This window comes from Maylandia zebra, unplaced genomic scaffold, assembly GCF_041146795.1.
Source record: "Maylandia zebra isolate NMK-2024a unplaced genomic scaffold, Mzebra_GT3a scaffold11, whole genome shotgun sequence".
Taxonomy (NCBI): Eukaryota; Metazoa; Chordata; class Actinopteri; order Cichliformes; family Cichlidae; genus Maylandia; species Maylandia zebra.
In genome coordinates, this window is record NW_027490041.1 from 4,865,770 (window position 1) to 4,890,000 (window position 24,231).

Genomic DNA, 24,231 nt, shown 5'->3' on the forward strand with positions numbered 1-24,231 from the left:
CAGTCTGTGTGATCACAGCTGCTTCAATCATGTTTGTGTCTGCAGAGGTCAGAGGTCACAGTCTGCAGGGTCCAGCTGTCCGTCTGTGAGGAGTGACCGGTCCAAAGGTCAAAATCCATTCTTCAGTGGTGAACCTGGAGCAACGAGGTCAGAGCGCTGTGATGACTCCTTTACATGTTTGTGTTTCCTGGATAAATATGACCTGAAACATCCTCAGATTGTTACAAAGATTCATTAAAAAGAAAACAATGAAAGAGAAAAGATCCAAATGTTCGACTTGGTCATTTGCTGTTTGAGGACAGTGATGCTCATATCTGTGGGGAAAGTGTGACCTGAGTGGGTTCATGTTTGTCTTTAAAGAACAGAGCTGCTCTGATTCTCTTTGTGTCTGATCTGTTAAACAGTCTGAGAGGTCACACAGAGACCCAGCAGCTAAAGCCTGGATCATACTGGCTGCTGTTACTCCATCAGGACAACACTGAACCACAGTGGTGTGGATGTAGTGGATAAATCCCACCATACTGATGCTCAGAGTTAACCACAGGGAACAAAACCAGATGTTACCTTCAGATTGTGACCTTTGGAGTGGACGATGCAGATTTCAATAGAGAATAAATGTTGTTGTTTTTCAGCTGTGAAGAAAGAATCTAATTTTCTGAACTTAAGAATTTATGATGCTGGAAACAACATGGAGACTATAACACAACATTTCCACTGTGTTCATAGAATGAATGTAAAACTGTCAGACATTCATTAAATATGCAAAATGTCTACAGAAGCATCAGAGGGTCAGACGTGAAGCACTCAGTGATTTTGATCAAATGACTCATCAGTTATTGATCTGTACTACACTGATCTACCACGTTAGTAAAGCTGGTGTTCTGGTGGTGGAGGGAGACTCGGATCATGTTCTGGTTTTGGAGCAGTGATCTGCTGATGGTTCAGTTTGATGAGCTTCTTCAAAATCATCCCTGACATCACCACTGAAAGGACGTCCATGAAAACAGACTGAAAATTACTGATATGTTCACAATCTGAGAGTTTAAAACTTGACAGACTTGATTCAGATGAAGTTATTTGAGCAGAAACTCCTGGATCTTTATCCTGTGTTGATCTGATCCTTCATGGTTCCTCCACAGAGTGGACCAGCAGAGCTCAGAGGTTCCCAGTGGTCAGTCTGCCCAGCAGCATCAAACACAGCTGGACTCCATATTTATGGTCTGTACATGTACAACAACTACTGTTACATCTGTTCTGTTCACAGTCATCTCCATGCTGCTCTTTGTAGACCAGTGGATCGTCAGTGTGTCCAACATGGATCTGATGTTTGGCTCCATGATTTCAGTCTGATTGGCTCATTCATAAATATTCTGTTCCAGCTGCTGGAGGACAACATCATCACTTTTGTGAAGAACGAGCTGAAGAAGATCCAGAAGGTTCTGAGTCCAGGTTACCCAGAATGCTTAGAGAGTCAGAGGAGCAGCAGCAGAGAGGCATTTGTGAAGATCACAGTGGACTTCCTGAGGAGAATGAAGCAGGAGGAGCTGGCTGACCGTCTGCAGAGACGTAAGAGGATTTATCTAAAGATTTAAGCTGCTGGATAAATGAACATTTTCCAGAGATGGAAGATGGAGCAACATGTTTTAAAGATTAGTTCTTTTTGGAATTGAGTGTTTATTTTTCTTCTCATTCAGAACTTCAAGCTGCAGTTTGTCATCGTAACCTTAAATCTGCTCTGAAGAAGAAGTTCCAGTGTGTGTTTGAGGGCATCGCTAAAGCAGGAAACCCAACCCTCCTGAATCAGATCTACACAGAGCTCTACATCACAGAGGGAGGGACTGCAGAGGTCAATGATGAACATGAGGTCAGACAGATTGAAACAGCATCCAGGAAACCAGACAGACCAGAAACAACCATCAGACAAGAAGACATCTTTAAAGCCTCACCTGGAAGAGATGAACCAATCAGAACAGTGCTGACAAAGGGAGTGGCTGGCATTGGGAAAACAGTCTTAACACAGAAATACAGCCTGGACTGGGCTGAAGACAAAGCCAACCAGGACATCCAGTTCATATTTCCATTCACTTTCAGAGAGCTGAATGTGCTGAAAGAGGAAAAGTTCAGCTTGGTGGGACTTGTTCATCACTTCTTTACTGAAACCAAAGAAGCAGGAATCTGCAGCTTTGAAGACTTCCAGGTTGTGTTCATCTTTGATGGTCTGGATGAGTGTCGACTTCCTCTGGACTTCCACAAAACTACAATCCTAACTGACCCTAGAAAGTCCACCTCAGTGGATGTGCTGCTGATAAACCTCATCAGGGGGAAACTGCTTCCCTCTGCTCGCCTCTGGATAACAACACGACCTGCAGCAGCCAATCAGATCCCTCCTGACTGTGTCGGCATGGTGACAGAGGTCAGAGGGTTCACTGACCCACAGAAGGAGGAGTACTTCAGGAAGAGATTCAGAGATGAAGAGCAGGCCAGCAGGATCATCTCCCACATCAAGACATCACGAAGCCTCCACATCATGTGTCACATCCCAGTCTTCTGCTGGATCACTGCTACAGTTCTGGAGGATGTGCTGGAAACCAGAGAGGGAGGACAGCTGCCCAAGACCCTGACTGAGATGTACATCCACTTCCTGGTGGTTCAGGCCAAAGTGAAGAAGGTCAAGTATGATGGAGGAGCTGAGACAGATCCACACTGGAGTCCAGAGAGCAGGAAGATGATGGAGTCTCTGGGAAAACTGGCTTTTGATCAGCTGCAGAAAGGAAACCTGATCTTCTATGAATCAGACCTGACAGAGTGTGGCATCGATATCAGAGCAGCCTCAGTGTACTCAGGAGTGTTCACACAGATCTTTAAAGAGGAGAGAGGACTGTACCAGGACAAGGTGTTCTGCTTCATCCATCTGAGTGTTCAGGAGTTTCTGGCTGCTCTTCATGTCCATCTGACCTTCATCAACTCTGGACTCAATCTGCTGGAACAACAACAAACAACCTCTACATGGTCTAAACTATTTAACAAACTAAAACTTCAATCTCTCCACCAGAGTGCTGTGAACAAGGCCTTAGAGAGTCCAAATGGACACCTGGACTTGTTCCTCCGCTTCCTCCTGGGTCTTTCACTGCAGACCAATCAGACTCTCCTACGAGGTCTGCTGACACAGACAGGAAGTAGCTCACAGACCAATCAGAAAACAGTTCAGTACATCAAGAAGAAGCTCAGTGAGAATCTGTCTGCAGAGAAAAGCATCAATCTGATCCACTGTCTGAATGAACTGAATGATCGTTCTCTAGTGGAGGAGATCCAACAGTCCCTGAGATCAGGAAGTCTCTCCACAGATAAACTGTCTCCTGCTCAGTGGTCAGCTCTGGTCTTCATCTTACTGTCATCAGAAGAAGATCTGGATGTGTTTGACCTGAAGAAATACTCTGCTTCAGAGGAGGCTCTTCTGAGGCTGCTGCCAGTGGTCAAAGCCTCCAACAAAGCTCTGTGAGTACATTTGTACTCATGTCTTTACTTTTAACATCCAACTGTGTCAGTAATTTATTTCACCAGGCTTTCTGTCTTTGTATGAATTTGTATCCTAAAGTTTTGGGATTTCTCCAATACAACTGTGACCTCTTTGATGCCTCCAGAACTCGAGACGCTGGATTCACCATAAACTCTGATCATCACTGCTGCTGTTATGTTATCAGTCTTTGTTTAAACACTTAGGCTGCATGTGCCTGATGTTGTGATACTTTATATTCACATGCATGCTCCTAGATACATTTCTACTGCAGGTCTATTTTAGTCACAAATGTTGGTGAAACACTTGCTTTTACATGCATGGTGGGTCCTGCATTAAAGAAAGCATTTGAATTACTCAGTGAATCCTGGCAGCCAGAGAAACATCCTTAGTTCCACTTTAAACTAAACTCTGCTTCGGTCTTCCACAGTGTGTTTGTTGTTTCTTTGTTGTTGTTGGCCTGCTCTCTCCTCTCACTCCAATCTGGTTGCAGCAGATGTTTGTCCCTCCCTGAACCTGCAGACTTGGGTGCAGCACCTCAGTTCATCTTCAGTCTGAAACCAGCTGTTGTAGCTATATCCCCTCAAGCACACCTTCCCTGGTTATCTCTGCTGTGGTTGCTATAAAATTTAATCTTGATTTAAAAAAAAGAACAAAAAACCTCAAGTCAGACTTGATGCCATTTGTTGGCAGCGTGGTGCCTGTTTGACTTTGATGATAAACTGCAGCACAGTCTAAAGCAAACCTTCTGACTTTATTGACTTTATGCATGTATATATTCTTCCTGTTCACCTTGGACACACAACAGCTCTCTGTTTGTTGTGATTGGATCTAGAACAGCCAACATATCCTAATCTAGATGATTTCTAAGGTGGTATCTGGGAGGAAAAGTTAAAATCAGCTTGGATGGCCTGTACTGTATGATGGCCTTGGTTGCACCACATTGATGGCCATGCAGGGTGGTTCACTACTTGGGCAAGAAGACCGAGAAGTGAGCCACCCTTGGTCAAAGCTTGGTCATTCAAGCTCACTGTTTTCCCCTTGTTGGTTGATGATAGTATTTTTTTTTTTTGACTTATAGTCATCATTGTCTTCAAATTAACTCACACACTGCTGACTGCTGTAGCTTACCTGGCTGAGCAGGTGACCCATGTACTGAAGGTTAGAGTCGTGACTCCAGGGCCTGGTTTGAGTCTGCCCATGACCATTTCCTGTGTGTTATTCTCCTCACTTCTCCCTCCCTTCCTGTCTTCTTTGTCCTATACAGTGAAGACAAAAGGCCTCGAGTTGTGAAAACTCTTCCCCTTCATCATCTTCCATCTCTCTCATCTAAAATCTCCAGTATTCTCTGACTAGAGAATCTTTTCACAATCTTGAATGATAAGGATCCAAGTGGGTAAAGTTATTTATTTGTTGTGTTCCTATTTGCAGCTGGGATAGATTAAGAAAAACTATCGGCTGCCCAAATTACATCCAGTTTAGAAGACAAACATTGAGTGAAGTGTTTGTTTCATCGTCCTTCACAACTCATCAACCAGGTGTCACAAACTTCAGCAGAACAGTACAAAGCATGTCATACTGGATGGCTGCAACAACCAGAGTTTTACCTACCTTTGGTATTTCTTGACAGCATGAGCGTAATATTTACTGAACAGAGTCGTCTTCTGTAATCTTTTCAGATTCAGATTCAGAACACTGTATTTAATTTCAAGGGGCAATTAGGATACTGAGCTTTCCAACCGTACATACAATACACAAACATCACATTGGGGAGACGGGTCAGGCTAGGTAGCTGGCCGGTCAGCCGCTAGAGCAGCGACCCGGAACCGAACAGCAGAAAATGCACAACATCAGGAAAGATGAGGAGAAAAAAGAACTCCCCCCAGACTGAGCTCCAACAGGGAGATCAGTTTGAGAAAAGACAAAAAAAATGACCTTAGCGCAGAACACATGAAAACTCTTAATGCACCATAGAAGCACATGACAAGCAACAGGGATGGGTAAAAGGTGAGAGACAGCCGGTGTAGACAGCGCACCCGGGCCTGCAGCATTTGCGCTGGTCCCCTCGACCCACCGTCTGCACCGGGAGGGGATAAGCATGCTTAGGATGGGAAGGAACAGTCTAAACACCGTCTGTTATCAGGGTGAGATTTGTTATGTTCAGCTCCAGCCTTGAGACCACAGCTCGCACCGGTATGTTACCCGCATGAGCTGATGGTGGCTTTCTTTGGTGTGAACAACTGCATGTCAATTTCACAGCTGATCTAGCAGTCCGTCACTCGTCTCTCAATCTCCCGTTGGAGAGCCACGAGCTTCTCCGAGAGGTTATCGGTTTTGCGCTTAAAGAGCAAAGTCTGAGAACTCATGACCGCCATGAGCTTCTTCAAGATCTTATCCGTGCTGCGTTCAATGAGCCCATTTTGAGAACTCACGACCCGTCTAATTGTTTCAGTCACAGCGGGCAGCCTTGTGGGGGTTTGAACAGCTGGTTCCGCTTTCTTTAATCGTCAATAAGCCAGGGCCAAGCCAGCTCAGATCAGCAAGAACCCTTTGCTGCTGTGAATGTCCGTGCTGCTATATTTCAGGATCAGGCTCTAAATGTACAAATGGATCTGAGAAGATTTCCAATCATGTTTCTACTAGATTTACAGTTTGTTTTCATGTCTTCTGACTCAGATGGTGGAGCAGGTGGAGCTTACAAGGAGTAAGTGCTGCTATAGAAGAAGAGTTGTGTTTTAATGAAGCTATTTAGTTAACCAATAATTGTATTGCATGCTGGCATTAAAAATGTTTCATTTTACTGATTTAATTGTTTGTTTGTTTTCTTCCAGACTGAGTGGCTGTAACCTCTCAGAGAGAAGCTGTGATGCTCTGTCCTCAGTTCTCAACTCCCAGTCCTCTAGTCTGAAAGAGCTGGACCTGAGTAACAATGACCTGCGGGATTCAGGGGTGAAGCTTCTGTCTGCTGCACTGCAGAGTCCACATTGTACACTGGAAACTCTCAGGTCAGGATCCAAACATATCATTAAATGATATTATTGTATAAACAACCAAGCTTTATAGAATTGGCAGGTGAACTTTTCTTTATCTTTGGATTGCTTAGGAGATTCTTAATTACTGTCTGAAGATTTTTTTACAGTCACATATTTTGTTTTAATGGTAAAACAGAATTATAGTTCAGTTCAATGAGCAGGTAGCTGTGAGATTCATAATAATGAGGTATATTTATATTAAAGATGACTAAACTTGAACAGTAGCTGTGAGTTACTTTGTTTACTCATGTGTGCTGATGTTGTGAGTAATTTAAAGCTGAAGTAAACTTGTAATTAGTTTGATAGAGTTTCTGAAGTAAGTGTACTTAGAGACATTTATGTGTTTTCTAAAGTCCAGGAGCAGGAGGCTGTGTGTAGCATAGAGGAACCCAGACCTCAGCTTTGTCTCCTGGTTTCTGTTGCTGCTGTTACAGTTTCCCCTCATCGTTCCTTCAACAGTCTCCTCACTGTAACAAATCAAAGTGTTACTGTATAGATTCACGTCTGAATGTTGACATGTGCTATTAAAACTGAAAGCGATGTTTCATACACCCACGTGGTTCAGTCACACAGTAACTGATGGTAAATAATGTTTGTGTTGAGCACATCGTACAGGTCAGCTGCTCCACACAGATCTCAGGTTTACATGCTGGAACAGTTTGTGATCATGAAGGATAAACCTCACTTCCTCTTTGTTTCATACAGATGTGACATGAACAATAACACATTCATGAAATCCTTTTAGGAACACAAACACTATTGTAGCTGGAGAATATATTTGAATGTAGGATAATGTAGGGGATCATAAACAACAGTAAGAACTAACCACCACCTCACCATTTGGGTTGGTAGCTGCATGTTGACGGACAAAGTGTGGACTTTATACAAGTTTTTAAGTTGTGTTGATCGGCCACGTAAAACCAGAGTTATGATAAAATATCTGCAATGTTTGGTTTTCTTCCTGAATACTATCGTTTTTTATAACAACGATAGTATTCAGTATTTATTGCAACAAACTTTGTTGTTTGCAAAACTCAGTTACTTTTTTGAAGAAGTAACTATATAATTAATTGCCCAACATTGGTCATTATATCCTGTATTTTGCAGACAGAGTTACAGACTCTCTCCCAGACCACAGACTCATAATACAAGTCAGAGCTTTATAAAAATAGAAAAAATAAAGTTGTGTTTTCAAAATTGGAGTTCAAGTTATTTTTACTTCCAATAGTGTTAACATGCTACAGGTCATGAACAAGGTTGTTTTTAATTTTCATTGTAAGTGGGCTAAAGCAGTTAATTAAAAGTAGTCTAACATAAATGTAAATGCTGTAATTTGATTACTTTAATAAACCATGTAACTTGGATGGATAAGATGCTGGCGTGACCACAGTGCACACGTCTGCTGTTGCTCACAGAGGTCCAAGGGACGCTCAGGGAGTTTGTGTGTTCGCTCAGACACATGAAACATTAGAGGGAACATTGGCGGTGACTGGCAGGGAAAAGGGGATTGATAAGACTTACTGTAAATATAATTATGTATGTATTGAAAAAGGAACAACTAAAATGTTCCAGCTGAAAAAATGAAATCAGTTTCAGTTTATGAGCTCTGTTTGTTTTCTTTACAATTCCAACCTTTTATTTTGAAATGAGCTGCTCGTTCCTGTTTAGAGTTGATGAGCTGATGTGGGTGAGAGGACTCAGGCAGCCTGACAGAGTTGATGTCCAGGTCTTCCCTGCTTGTCCTGATACACATAAACATGAGTATCCTTGCAGGTCAGATCTCATCAGTCACACCTGTTAGTGCAGCTCTCCTCTAGATTGTAGTGCTTGTAAAACTAGGATGATTTTAGGAGCCTGGACCGCAGATCTAAGGGAAGATATGACTTGGAAAGACTAAACCAACCTATTAGAGGTGTTCGCACTAACATAGATAAATACTCAGATTTACACCTTTAGTGTCTCACAAAGGGTTGAAAAGTGAATGTGCACAGAGAGGTTGGTGGTGAGACGGGCACTTCCAGCACTGTAGATGTGATCCAGCTCAGTGTTCATGGAAATAATCCGGAGAGCAGGATTCCTTGATGAATGTTACATCTTCTTAAAGTTATAATCCACAGGGAAAACTGTGAAACTGTCGATCTGATATCTAGTCAACCAATCAGGTGTTTACATGCCCTTCACTGATCTCCAGCCCCACCTTATTATCAGTTTCTCTCTTTTACATCTGAATAATCTTCACTTCACATTTCAGTCAGTTCAGATTTCATTAGCATGTTCACTTTAGCATAATCCATTTTAATCCAAACACCTTTGCTCGCTTTGAAGTCCGAAACAGCACCACTGCACAGAAGACCCCACCCCCTCCTGGTGACCAGGTGATGACTCTGTCCCCGGACAGCGTGAGGAGATCCCTCAGCAGGATCAATGCACGTAAAGCTCCGGGTCCTGACAACATTCCTGGCCGTGCACTGAGAGACTGTGCAGTGGAACTCACTGATGTCTTCACAGACATCTTCAACATATCACTCATCCAGGCTGTCGTCCCCACATGTTTTAAAGCCACCACAATCATTCCGGTCCCAAAAAAGTCATCTCCCTCCTGCTTTAATGACTACCGTCCTGTTGCACTTACTCCCATCCTGATGAAGTGCTTCGAACGACTAGTCATGCAGCACATCAAGACTGTCCTGCCCCCCTCCCTGGACCCCTTCCAGTTTGCGTATCGGCCCAATCGCTCAACCGATGATGCCATCTCCACTGCACTCCACTCGGCACTCACACACCTGGACAAAAAAGATTCATATGTTCGAATGCTGTTCATAGACTTCAGTTCAGCATTCAACACTATAATCCCCCAACAGCTCACTCAAAAACTGGTCCAGCTGGGGCTCAACACCTCACTGTGCAACTGGCTGTTGGATTTCCTCACCGGAAGACCTCAAGCAGTACGGGTTGGCAGTAATACATCCAGCACCATCATTTTAAACACGGGGGCCCCGCAGGGATGTGTGCTGAGCCCCCTCCTCTTCACTCTGCTGACCCATGACTGCACTCCATCATACAGCTCCAACCTCTTCATCAAGTTTGCGGACGACACAACGGTGGTGGGTCTCATTAGCAACAGGGATGAGACCGACTACAGAAGTGAGGTGAGACGCCTGGCCACGTGGTGTGCTGACAACAATCTCTCTCTGAATGTGGAGAAGACGAAGGAGATTGTTGTGGACTTCAGGAGAATGCACACCCAACATGCTCCTCTGACCATTGACGGAGCGTCTGTGGAGAGAGTGAGCAGCACCAAGTTCTTGGGTGTGCACATCACAGAGGATCTCTCCTGGACGTACAACACCACAGCACTGGCCAAGAAATCACAGCAGCGTCTCTTCTTTCTCCGCAAACTAAGAAGAGCAGGAGCACCAGCCCCCATCATGCACACTTTCTACAGAGGCACCATTGAGAGCATCCTGTCGAGCTGCATCACTGTGTGGTTTGGAGCCTGCAATGCGTCCTGCCATAGAACCCTCCAGCGCATAGTGAGAGCTGCAGAGAGGATCATTGGTGTCTCTCTCCCCTCCCTCCAGGACATTTACAGCACCCGTCTCACTAAAAAAGCCCTTTGCATAGCGGCTGATCCCACGCACCCAATGCAAAGCTTCTTCAAGCTGCTGCCGTCAGGGAGGAGACTGCGGAGTCTCCAGGCCAGGACCAGCAGACTGAAGGACAGCTTCATCCATCAGGCTGTCAGGAAGCTAAACTCCCTCCCGATTCTGCCCCCCTCTCCCCTCTTCTCCACCACGGTCTCACTGAACTCTGTCACACACACACTCACTCTCTGACGCACTCACTGGCCTGCTCCAGTCACTTTGTGGAGCATTGGACTGCCATTACCTCATAAGACTTTGCTGTTACACTATCTCTTACCGTACACTACTAAATCTCCATTTGCACTATTTGCCTATTTTGCACCACTATGCCTTCTTACTTGAATATTGTATATTGTATATTGCATAGCTTTTTTTTTTGTTATACGTAAAATTGTATTGTATTTATTTAAATTTTTACTTTTTAATTATTTATTTGCATTTTTCTAATCACTAGGGTTTGAGAGTAACGCAATTTCTATTCTGTGTATGTCCTGTACATGTGGCAGAATTGACAAATAAAGTTGACTTGACTTGACTTGACTTGACCTTTCTCTTTAAACTCTGTTTGTCAGTCACAGTATATCCAGTACAATCCTCTTTTTCACTGAGTCACACACATTCAGAGATCAGAGTGTCCTGTGTGTGCTCTCATTCACTCACACTCACTCTCATATGGCTGAAGTCTGTTTGTACACAGGCTGTCAGCTGGCCTGAGTTAGGCCTGTCTCTAAAATCATTATTTTATTACTTTTATTCTGATTCATCAAAGCCAAACTCAAACATATTTATATTTACTGATTATGTTCTCATCAATAATTAACAGTCAGTACATTCAGATATGAATCATAATTCAGTGTTTAACATATTATCACAGATGGACTGCACAGGAGATCTCCTTTATGAAGAAACTGTGAAAGTTTGTCCAACAGTGGGAAACATTTCAGAGAACATCTCAGAGAATATCTGTGAAGCAGAAACTAAACATAATAATAGAAGAAAAGCCAAATAATGATCCAAATCCTGCTCTGAGACTATCAGACAGTAAAGGCTTCCAAAGACTGCTCACCTCTCAGACTTACTTAAAGATGCTGGTGCTGTCCACAGATCAGCTGACCTGCTGGGTCTCCATGATCAGCTTTGTTTCTTGGAGATAAAGGCTGAAGCCTTTAGAGCTTCAGTTCTCCAGAGCAGCAGGATGTCTGAGGTCCGCAGAAACACAAAAACACAGCAGCTAAAAATAGTTGTTCAAAGAAAACGAGGTGGGAGCTGCTGATTCCTGAGCTTTGATACTGGATTAGCTTCAGTAGTTATTCCCATCACTGCTGTAGGAGCTACATTTAGTCACAGCTGACTGTCTTCTTTGACCAATCACAATGACTACTGTTCTAAAAAACAAGCACACAAAGAACCAATGAGAGTGTAGAACATGATAAAGAGCTCCTGTGATGGTGGCAAAGAAATGAGCAGCAGACGGCCGTCTACATGTTGTAGTGGTTTACAGTCACCAGGGGGCGCCGTCACGGCCACGCAGTCAGTGGGCTGCTCTGCTTGTGCTGTTGTTGGTGAAGCTGAAGTGAAAGCGAATGTTAAAAGAATGAAAAGTGTCCACTGCAGCCTCCATCTGAGCTTGTCATGTTCTTCTTCTTTGATCCTTCGTGTTTGTGCTGAACACTGCTGTCGCTCTCTTCCCTGTTCCCGCCCACTTTCTAACCAATCAGCATTGGAGCGCGCACAGCGTCGTCCACACTGAGCTTTGTTGTGAGCGCATGGACTCGTCTGCAGAACATTTGTATGGGCTCAAAATGTGGTCATAAATATTTTGTACTTGTAAATCAGGATTTGTATGTGTAAAAAGAATTTGTGTGTGCGTGAAAAAAATTTGTATGTGTAAAAAAGATTTGTGTGTGTGTAAAAAAAAAAGAAGATTTGTGTGTGTGTGTAAAAAAGATTTGTGTGTGTGTAAAAAAAGATTTGTGTGTGGACTTAGCCAAAAAAAACCTGCAAGTTACAAGTACGAATTTTGACCCTATTTTTCTTCCTTTCATCTGATTGGTCAATGTCATGTCAATCACAAATGTAACTATCCAATCAGAGAACAGATGGGTTTGGCTGTCGGAGGGGCACTTTTTTGACCTGACGTTCCCGTCACAAGTGTCTTCTAAGTGAAGCTACCAGGTTCAGGTCCAGCTCTGTTTATCTGGAGCTGCAGTAAATGATCCGTCCTCACAAAGCAACACAGACACCAGATATGCAAACACAGCATCATACAACACAACCAAGAGATCCAAAGAATTATCTCTGCATTTCTGTGGCTGATGCTGCTGGAACGAAGCTGTTTGAAACCTTGTTGTTCTGCACTTTGGGACCTGAAGAGGAACCTGAACCTCTGTGCAGAGGGTTCAACTCTGAGGATTCCTGTTCAGTTTTTTTTAATTTCACACGGCAAAACTTGACAACTTTATGATAAATGTACGACTTCAATGTAAAAAATTCATTTTTTTCTTTTGTTTGTTTGAAGCTGCTTCCTGTTGGCTTCAGCTGTTTGGAGTTTCCATTTTCTAAACTTCTACATTCTGAACCTTCTTCAGCTCTGAACAGATGATGAAACACTGAATGATTTCAAGCTCACACTTTGTCTAATAAACTTACATCTTTCATTTTTTATTCAGATTGAAGGACTGTGATTTGTCAGAGATCAGCTGTGATTATCTGGCAGCAGCACTGAAGTCCAACCCCTCGTATCCCAGAGTGCTGGACCTGAGTGTAGACTGCAACAACCTGCAGGATTCAGGAGTGAAGCAGCTGTGTGTTCTTCTGGAGAATCCACGATGTCGATTTGAAACTCTGAGGTCAGTCAGCATGTTTTAGTTGTGCTGAGATGAATATGATGTGAAAGTTGTGCTGACACTGTGGATCAGTAGGCCCACACACCTCTATACAGGAAGTCTGGTTCTACTCTTTGTAGAACTTCTGATCCCTGATCCACTGAGTCTGACTCAGTAGATAATGCAGAGTTCTGAGCTGATGTGGGTGAGAGGACTCAGGCAGCCTGACAGAGTTGATGTCCAGGTCTTCCCTGCTTGTCCTGATATACATAAACATGAGTATCCTTGCAGGTCAGATCTTATCAGTCACACCTGTTAGTGCAGCTCTCCTCTAGATTGTAGTGCTTGTAAAACTAGGATGATTTTAGGAGCCTGGACCGCAGATCTAAGGGAAGATATGACTTGGAAAGACTAAACCAACCTATTAGAGGTGTTCGCACTAACATAGATAAATACTCAGATTTACACCTTTAGTGTCTCACAAAGGGTTAAAAAGTGAATGTGCACAGAGAGGTTGGTGGTGAGACGGGCACTTCCAGCACTGTAGATGTGCTCCAGATCAGTGTTCATGGAAATAATCCGGAGAGCAGGATTCCTTGATGAATGTCACATCTTCTTAAAGTTATAATCCACAGGGAAAACTGTGAAACTGTCGATCTGATATCTACTCAACCAATCAGGTGTTTACATGCCCTTCACTGATCTCCAGCCCCACCTTATTATCAGTTTCTCTCTTTTACATCTGAATAATCTTCACTTCACATTTCAGTCAGTTCAGATTTCATTAGCACGTTCACTTTAGCATAATCCATTTTAATCCAAACACCTTTCTCTTTAAACTCTGTTTGTCAGTCACAGTATATCCAGTACAATCCTCTTTTTCACTGCGTCACACACATTCAGAGATCAGAGTGTCCTGTGTGTGCTCTCATTCACTCACACTCACTCTCATATGGCTGAAGTCTGTTTGTACACAGGCTAATCTGGGACTCTCCACCATTTGACCCTAGAAATAAAGAAGCTTCTTGGATGAGAGGTGAAAGGCGAAACGACTCCAAAAAACTTAAAGAAGTCCAGATGCCTTTTTTTCTAAGCTCTTTAGATAACTGCGATCCTTCACAAACTCCTCATCAGTGGGACTCTCAGAGCTACCAGCCCTTTGCTACAATCACAAAGCTCTTCATTGAAATCAATGATATCAAAGCTGGAATCAAGCTATAGCCATATACACTGGTAAAGACTTCTTATCTCGAAATAATATGCTGAAGTGGCAATGCAGAAATTGAAAATAGGCAGACGTGCTACCTATGCTATTAGTAGAATGGACATTGGCCTGCTGGCTAAGGAAGGCCCTGTCTCACATAGAGGTGAGAGAGGCCCCCCTCGAAGCCCCCTCTTTTATCGGGGCTTACTTAGGGTCATATCGGGGACCCCACAGTTAGAAGTCTTTTTTTTTTTCTTTTTTTTTTCTTTGTCAAAATAAAGCTTATTTGTGTAGCTGTTTTATACAGCTTTAATGTTAATATTAACATTTGCTTATGTATGTTTAGGGAGTGGTCTGATGGTACATGTCGTTGTCACATTAATAATATTCAAATAGTAAGGGTATGCTTAAAGATAAGGTAAAAATCATATCATATAATGTAAATGGCCTGTCGAATCCAATTAAACGTAATAAAATTTTAACTAAAATGAAGAAAGAACAAGTACAAATAGTGTATCTACAGGAAACCCATCTAGACTGTAAGGAGCATGAAAAACTGAAAAGAATGGGTTATACAACAGTTTCTCCTCTTCCTATAAAACTGGACGAAGGAGAGGAGTGGCTATCCTGTTATCAAGCAAATTACTCTTTGAAAAAATATCCGAGATAAGTGACAAAGAGGGACGTTATATGTTGGTAAGGGGAAACATTGAGGGGAACCCAGTCACGTTGTTAAATATATATGCACCCCCTGGAAGCGATATTTATTTCTTTAAGAAAATTATAGATGTGATGGTAACAGAGACAGTAGGTTTCCTAATTTGCGGAGGAGATTTAAATATACATCTACAACCAAAGCTAGATATTTCCAATAGAAAAGCACAGAATACTAAAACATTAATTAAGAATATAAATACATTGATGAAGGAGGTGGGACTAATTGATATATGGAGAGACTTGCATCCCTACCAAAGGGATTATACTTATTTTTCCTCACCGCACTCGTTATACACAAGAATAGATTATTTCACAAGTTTTGGGAAAAATAAAGATAAAATAAACACTTGTGCAATTGGAGCAATAGAGTTAAGCGATCATGCACCAGTATACCTGTCTGTTGATTTAAACGTGCAACCAAAACTCAATAATTGGAAATTAAATTCAAGCTTACTGAATGATCCTCACTTTAAAGGACAAATTAAGAAAGAGATTCACTTCTATATGGAAACTAATGACAATGGTGAGGTGTCTCCTCCTATACTGTGGGATGCCTTTAAAGCTGTCCTGAGAGGGAAAATTATAGCAATATCCTCTTATAAGAAAAAGATGAGAAATAAGAAATTAGAAGAGCTACAAAATAAGAATTAGAGAAAAGGCATGAAAGAAAAACATCTCAGGATATATTGGAGGAAATTAGGAAAACAAGAAATGAAATAAATGATTTGACCACATATGAAATTTTAAAAAAATCAATGTTTCTTAAACAAAGGTATATAAATACCTTTGTAAATACAAGATAATGTACGACGGACATTACAAATTATTAATCATATTCAAAAGAATAAAATAGAAGCAATGGTAATCAGTATCGATGCAGAAAAATCATTCGATTCAGTTAATTGGAACTTTCTTTACCGAGTCTTGCATACATTTGGCTTTCACAAAAATATAATTAAGACAATACAGGCACTTTATGATAACCCTACGGCAAGGATTAAAATTAATGGCTACTTATCAAATAGTATTAAGCTGCAAAGAGGAACAAGGCAGGGCTGTGCGTGCTCACCATTATTATTTGCGTTATATCTGGAACTATTGGCTCAATATATAAGACAAAATAAAGAAGTAGAAGGTATTAATATCCATGAAAAGGAGCATAAATTAGCCTGCTATGCAGATGATATTTTAATATTTTTGGGTCAACCATCAAACTCTTTACCTAAATTAATGCAATCATTTGAATACTTTGGTCGACTATCTGGATATAGGGTTAATATGAGTGAAACACAATTGCTTAAGTACAACTATATTCCATCAGAAGAAATTAAAAATAAGTATCAATTAGCATGGCAAACAGAGTACTTTAAATATCTAGGAGTCATAATACCTAAGGATCTTACAGAACTATTAGAACAAAATTATTTACCAATACAGAAAAAAATTAAGGAAGCTATAGTGAGATGGAATCTAATTCCATATTTAAGTTTATATTCGAGAATAGACTCAATTAAAATTAATATTCTTCCTAAATTATTATATTTATTTCAAACATTACCAATAGAAATTAACCAGAAACAGTTTAATGAATGGGATAAAAATTTTTCAAGATACATATGGCAAGGAAAAATTAGATTTAAAACCCTACAACTTAACAAAGGAAAAGGGGGGTGGGGCTTACCTTCTCTTAGGGAATATTATTGGGCAGCACAATTAAGGCCTATGATATGCTGATGTAATCCTTCATATGACGCTCAATGGAAAGTTATTGAGGAGAGTCTGACCTCCATCCCCATATAAGCTATTATAGCAGACAGAAGCTTTCAAAATTTAATAAAAACTATTGAAAATCCATGGATCAAGTTGACTTTTAAAATTTGGGAAACAGTAATAAAAGAATATAAACTAGAAGAGGATATAGCAGTTCTTAAGTGGTGTGCACATGACACACATTTTGCTCCAAATAAATTGGACACCAGATTCAAAGATTGGACATATAAAGGATTAACAGCTTCATGTATGGTAATGGAGGAAGGCAGACTAATTAGTTTTGATAAAATGAAAGATAAATATTCATTAGAAACACAGGATTTTTATAGATGTCTACAGATGAGGCATTTTGTCAATAAAACGATAAAAGCTAAGGCTGAACTGAGTAAACAGCTGATAGACGTATTTAAAAGGGCAGTTCAAATAAAAATAGAGGTATTATAGGTGACCTCTATAAAGGATTAACAAATATGAAATTACACTCAACCTTGTATATCAAAACAAAATGGGAAATGGAGGGAGGAATAGAGATAAAGGAGGAAGAATGGACAACAATGTGGGCATATCAATGGAAATGTAGCAGCTCACAGAGCTGGAGGGAATTTGGGTGGAAATGCCTGATAAGATATTTTATTACACCTCACCAAAAATCTCACTATGAAGGTAACCCTCCCGCTTGCTGGAGAAATTGTGGAAATACAAATGCAAATCACTATCATATTTTCTGGGACTGTCATGTTATTAAAACTTATTGGAAGGGAATACATGCAGCAATACAAGAGACATTTGGAAGATATTTACCTTTGGAAAGTAAAACTCTACGTTTTGGACTTATGCCAGAAGGATGGACAAAGAACGATAAATACTTGTTTAATATTTTACTGGCAGCAGGCAAAAAAGCCATCACAAAAAAATGGCTTTCTTCAGAGAGCCCAGCTATGAACACGTGGATGAACATCACACTGGACATTTACAGAATGGAGAAAATGACAGCAGATGTGAACTACAAGAGGGAGCTGTTTGTATCACGATGGAAGAAATGGATGGACTACATTAGAAAACGCAGGCCAGTTTTTGCTTTTGCATTAGATTTTGACTTTGTTAACTACTAGAAGACTAGAGGAAAAACTAGTTACATTAATGGAAACAAAAACACACTCCCTATATTTATTTATTTATTTTTCTTTCCTTTTTCTTTTTCCTTATGTATTTTTCTTTATGTTGTTTGTTGTTTCCTGTTTTGCTTCTTTTTCTTTTCTTCTTCTTCTTTCATTCTTATTGTATGGATATTTTAGTTGTTTAAATATAGAAAAAAAGAAAAAAATATATGTACTGAAAGATAGCTGAAGTTGATGGTATTGTATAGTGATTCTAAAATGTCAATAAAAAAAAAAGAAGCTGGAATCAAATGAGTCCAAGTCTTCTGCTGATTCAGCATCACATTCATCTTTGCTCCTTGTTCTGCATCCCCACCATGGACTTCATTCCTTTCCAAGCCAGCCTTGAGTGTCCTTTATTCAGCTCATCCTCTGCTTTACTTTTACACCTGATTTTAGCTGCTTTTCTTCTCTCCCTCATAACAAGACAGCTTCTTCTGCCTGAGAACATGTTGGAGTGATTTACTAATCCAGGGCTGATTTTTGGGGAAAATACTTCCTGTTTTCAAAGTAATCCCCATTTTTCCCAGAATGAAATGTAAGTAGAAATAAATGATCTAAGTGAGAACATGAGCCTTTAAAAAGGCTCTTCTGAGGCTGCTGCCAGTGGTCAAAGCCTCCAACAAAGCTCTGTAAGTACATATGTGATCATAGCTTTAGCTTTTAAATGTTTATTCTAGTTAACACAGATCAGGTGGAACAACTCAAATAAAATATCAAAAATATTAAGTGGTCATCGGTACTCAGTTTGTTCAATACTGAATACAATGGAGCACAAATTGTCCACGTTTCTGAAATATTTCTGGGTGTAACTGTCACCAAAGTGCAATTTAGACCTGGCCTGTGGTTGTTATCTAAGTGATAATCATCAATTCTACTAAAACAAATACAAAATAAAGAAATTTGACACATTCTGTTGATATCAAAAGCACACTGAACAATTCAGTGTTGTTTTACTGCTGTTCTCTCTTCACTTCTTCTCCTCTGATTCTCTCCACATGTTGCTCTGCATCAGTGCTCAGTTTCCTGACAAAACAAGATGAAATATTGCTAAATATAATAGTATCTCATTACGCTTCAACATAAGTGTTTTATTTTTGTAATTGTTTATCTGTTATTTTTCAGACTGAGTCACTGTGACCTGTCAGAGAGAAGCTGTGAAGCTCTGGCCTCAGGTCTCAGCTCTCAGACCTCTAATCTGAGACAGCTGGACCTGAGTAACATTAACCTGAAGGATTCAGGCGTGAAGCTTCTGTCTGAAGGACTGAAGAGTCCACGCTGTACACTGGAAACTCTCAGGTGAGATCAAGCATTTTTCTTTCATCAACTGACAGAATTAGCAGATTAATAATAAGGCAGTCCTCTAATAAGAGGAGAAGTGGAGGTGTTTTGAAGGGCAACATACTCTTATGTTAACAAGACAGGAAGTAGTTCCTGGGAACTGCTTCCTTTGTTATTGTCTAAGTAGAAACATGATGGTGAAACAGTGATGAGTTTGCAGAGGTGAATCCACACAACACAACAATGCTGTTGCGTGCTGAAAGCAGACTTCTCACAGATTCTGAGGCTGCAGGTTTCATCACTGTCCAACCAAAATTCACTGAACCAGCAGTAAATGAACGTCCAAAACTACGCTTCATGTTTAAAAAACAGATGATCAGGGGGATTTGTGTTTACATCTTTTTTGTGTGATCTGTTCACCTGCTGTTTCAGCTGTTTGGTGGTTGTTGAGATGGTTTTGTGAACTTTTAGCTGAGATTCTGACGTTTCTGTAGATACCACACGTGTCTAATTACTTTGTACAGCATGAATGGCCATAACGAGGTTTTTAATTGTTTTTAATTTAATTAAATTTTTTTAATTTTAATCAATTTTAATTCATGCGCCAACCAGCGTGGAGCCTGTTACAGTCGCTCCTGCTTTTCTCTTAGTTTAGCTCTTTTTTCTTACTTGTATTAAATAATTTCCCCCAGGGATCAAAAGTAAAAGTATTCTGATTCTGATTCTGCAGTCTGTCAGGCTGTTTGATCACAGAGGAAGGCTGTACTTCTCTGGCCTCTGCTCTGAGCTCCAACCCCTCCCATCTGAGAGAGCTGGACCTGAGCTACAATCATCCAGGTGACGCAGGAATGAAGCTGCTGTCGGCTGGACTGAAGGATCCAGGCTGGAGACTGGACACTCTCAGGTATGGAGATAATGTCTGACAGAGGAGGAAGAGCTGGAAACATTTTCTGTGTCCTTCACTCACTTCCTGTTTGTTTCCTGCAGATGAGACATGAGCAATCACACATGCAGGAATATTTTCAGGGACAGACACACTAGTCTAGCTGGATAGTACGTGGATATTTATGCAGGGGTCTCCAAGTAGTCTGTTTGCAGGAACATTAATGATAACTGATAAGTCATGTTGAGAGTTTCATTAAAAGTAGACCTACAGTCCATAAATATTTGGACAGAGACAACATTTTGTAACTTTAGATACACTTTATTAGGTCACAGATGTACTATACCTGAGATAGTGGCCACTGTGTACCGAATAAAGTGTCAGCCATGTGTATGTTTCCCATGCTGTATGTCCACAGTCACAGTGACAGTCAGTGACACTGACAGAAGGATGAAACAAGGCTGTGAATCATTTCAGTCTGTGTGTGTTACAAAGAGGCAGACAGGAGCAGCTAGCCTACCTAGCACTAGCTGCTCGCATTGTTAAAAGGGAAGAGAAAACAATATTAGCATTAGCTGCTAATAATTATTCACCCCTAATTAGAATAATCCGCTAAAAGCAGCCTACTTACCATTAACTCCTCACTTTGTTGTTACCCAACGGAAAAGAGTATTAGTATTAGCTACTATCATTTTTAATAAGTAAGAGAAAACAGTGTTATTGGATAATGCTAACTCACATTAAATTAGCATTAGCTATTTACAGCAGCGTACTTAGAATTAGCCACTCACACTGTTAAAAAGTAAGGGAAAACAGTATTAGCAGTAGCGTGTAACGCGGTTAAAGGACCAGGGCGCCTGACTGCAGCCTCATAGACAATGAGCTATCAGAATAAGATTCGACTATGGAGCCTAAGGGTGTGAATAAAACACAGGAAACAAAAGTAGAGCTCAAATATATATATATTATGTTTGTTATGAGAAGTGTATAGACGGATGTACAAAAGAAATAAAAACATATGCATATATATCACAAACAAAAATAATGTTGACAATACAAAACAGCTTAGTAGGTTCCAAAAGGAGGTGGGATGAGGTGTAGTCCAGTATGTGATTTAGTTTAGTTCCATGGACCTGTGATAGGTCATTGTCAACAATTTGTGATTCAGTCCATAGGTTCACAATTCCTACCGCACCGTAGCGGTGGTCGGGTGGCTCGCCATCTCGCGCTGATCAGGGCAGATCGCGGGAGAACAAAAAAACCTGACCTAAACAAGGTCAAAAAACAGAAATTATCATTCACAGAAGAAAATGAAACAGCATTCTACTGCTGTGACAAAATAAATACATAAATCCATAAATAACAAAGTCAAGTAATCAATGCCACGTTTCATACAACAATCAATAAACCATCATCTCTTATAATGAATGTCATTCTAAATACTATTCTAGAAAGACATTCTCATGGGTCCCATCAAAGTATATCAGCGTTAAAGCTAATAAATATTATCCAAAGTTAATCAAATATATTTACAAAACTCATTTAATCACAGGTGTTGCGCAACAGATTCAATAATGTAAATGGAATTTAACTCAATGCAAAATCTCATAGGCCGTTTCGGCATTTCATCAGAAAAGTAACAAAAAACATCCAAAACGGACAAAACTACAAAAATCAAATCACTCATTCAACTCTAGATACGTTAAATCAACATTCGGCCATAATGGAATAAAAAAACAACAATATTCAATAGATGACACTAGTAATTGCACTTACTGTCGCTAGCCTAGCATTAGCTTACCGGCATTGTAGGATGTGCGATCGCGGCTCCGCATGTACATTAATTGTGACAAAACAAAACAAACAAATAACTCACCGTTGAGTCGAGTGTGAGGTAGTGTAAAGATGAATGAATCGGCCGGGTTATTGCACGCTGTCAACTGGCCTGTAGTGCAAAATTTGTCGATATCTGACAAGTACGCCAACCACAGGGACAACAGCAGCCAGAGGAGCAGGGACATGCAGCTGATTGACCCGGAACTTATACAGGATTCATTCCCGCCACAATAAAGGGACTGGCGGAAGTGGGGTCAGAAGTTACCGTGGTTACAAGCGCATAATGCTAATTCACGTCAACGTAGCATTAGTTAATAATGGCAGCCTACTTAGCATTAACTGCTCACTAATATAATGCTAATTTGCATCAAATTAGCATTAGCTGCTCAAGTTGTTATAAGGAAAAAGAGAAAACGATATTAGCATTAGCTGGTAATAATTATTCACCCCTAATTAGAATAAGCCGCTAATGGCAGCATACTTGGCATTAACTCCTCACATCGTTATAATGCAAATGAGGCTAACTTGCATTAAATTAGACTGCTGTTATTAGCTAATGCTATTTAGCAGTAGCTGCTCACATTGTTATAAAGCAAAGGAAAACGATATGAGCATTAGCTTCAAATGCATATTTGCCTTAAATTAGACGTAGGTGCTAATGGCGGCCTACTTAGCATTAGCAGCTCAGACGTTGTAATGCTAGGAAAAAGAGTGTTAGCATTAGCCGTTCACATTGTTATAAAGTTAAGGGAAATAGTGTTAGCAATAGCTACTCACATTGTTAAAAAGTAAGCGTTAGCATTAGTGCATAATGCTAATTCACATCAAATTAGCATTAGTTAATAACGGCAGCCTATTTAGCATTAGCAGATAATGTCGACCTTGGCCCACTGGAAAAGTTCAGAACTAAAGATTTAGGAGTGTTTCTCGATAGCTCTTTCTCATTTGAGAAACAAATGAATTCTGTTATTAAAACCAGCTGTAAGGTTTATATTGTTGATTGTCATTTATGCTTAGAAATATTTACTCATATATGCTTAGAGTTGTATAATCGATTGCATAATGATAGAGGTTTGATCCTGAGTAGTCTGTAAAGACTCTGTGTGCCTTCCAGAGTGCTCTGGCATGCACACACCACTTGGGGCCATGAGAGAGGTCGTACCCTCTCTTACTGATTTATGGTGTAGGACAGGGGTCTCAAACTCAATTTAGCTGGGGGCCGCTGCAGGCAGAGTCTGGGTGAGGCTGGGCCGCATTAGGTTTTCCACAAGAAAGGCATGGTTAAAAAATTCCAATCTTCTCAAATCTCTTTATTTTTATTTTTTAACACAAAATATGAAAAATAAATGAACAAATTAAGAATTAATAAGAAAATCAATCAATCTGTAATACATAAATAAAATAATAATAAGATATTTTTAGTCAGTGAACTTGTGTGTATCTTTCAGTCTTCTATATCTGCTGTATTTAGATTGAAATGTCTGTATTAACAGTTCTATAACCTTCTTCTGAACATGAATGGAACACTGTAGAAAATGAACTGTTCTTCTGAACATGGCTTCTCTTGCCTACTCCTTGCTGCTAGAGACCTGGCAGCGTTTCCTCTCGCATAGCCGAGCCAGATTTGGCCTGAGGGAGGAAGCAGTTGCGACCCTCAGTATGTCTTGAAGATGATCATCCGTAAGTCTGGACCTGTACTAGGACTTATTGAAGTTCAAAGTGGAGAAGAGCTTTTGGCACAAGTATGTGCTACCAAAAAGGCACATGGTCCGCTTGAACATTCGGGAAAGCCGAGGGAAACTAGGGCTCAAGTCTCTCAAAAATTGGCCAAGCTTGTCTGCTTTTCCACTCACCTCCCTGAACTTTGCTTTGAGTTCAGAGTTGCACTGCAGCTCAATGAGCTCCATTTGAAGCACAGAAGGGGCATCGTGCACATCAAAGGAGAAAATGTGAAAGGTGGCTCTGTGTGTCTTGAAGTCAGCAAATCTGTGATCAAATTCCTCCTGTAGTCTCAAAATGACATCAACATACTCGTCAGCACTGAATGGTGTGCCTGCATCCACGAGAGCCTTGCATGCTGGGAAATGGCAAAGGTTTGTCTGAGAGAGCTGAGCTTTCCAGAGCGCCAGTTTTGTGGAGAATGCTCTCACGTTGTCATAGGCAGCACTGACAAGTTGCCCCTGGCCTTGTAACGTCTTGTTCAGTACATTAAGCTCATGTGTCATATCAACAAGAAAAGCTGAGTCCATGAGCCATTTGGGATCAGTTAGCACAGGAACACTAACTCCATCCTTCTCCATGAAGGCTTCACTTCTGCTCTCAACTCAAAAAGTCTCTTTAATACATTTCCCCTGCTGAGCCAACGTAC

General features: G+C 40.7%; 2 protein-coding genes across 2 annotated transcripts in view; both read left to right on the top strand.

Annotated features, from left to right (window-relative positions):
- Window positions 1-24,231, top strand: part of LOC143416083 (uncharacterized) — a 188,722-nt gene that overhangs the window by 66,211 nt on the left and 98,280 nt on the right. The window lies entirely within an intron of this gene.
- Window positions 1-24,231, top strand: part of LOC143416057 (protein NLRC3-like) — a 52,637-nt gene that overhangs the window by 24,065 nt on the left and 4,341 nt on the right. The window contains exons 2-6 of the mRNA XM_076881425.1: window positions 1,695-3,495; window positions 6,346-6,519; window positions 12,860-13,039; window positions 18,989-19,162; window positions 19,875-20,048. Of these exons, the coding sequence (XP_076737540.1) occupies window positions 1,695-3,495; window positions 6,346-6,519; window positions 12,860-13,039; window positions 18,989-19,162; window positions 19,875-20,048 (2,503 nt within the window). The remainder of the gene's footprint in view (window positions 1-1,694; window positions 3,496-6,345; window positions 6,520-12,859; window positions 13,040-18,988; window positions 19,163-19,874; window positions 20,049-24,231) is intronic.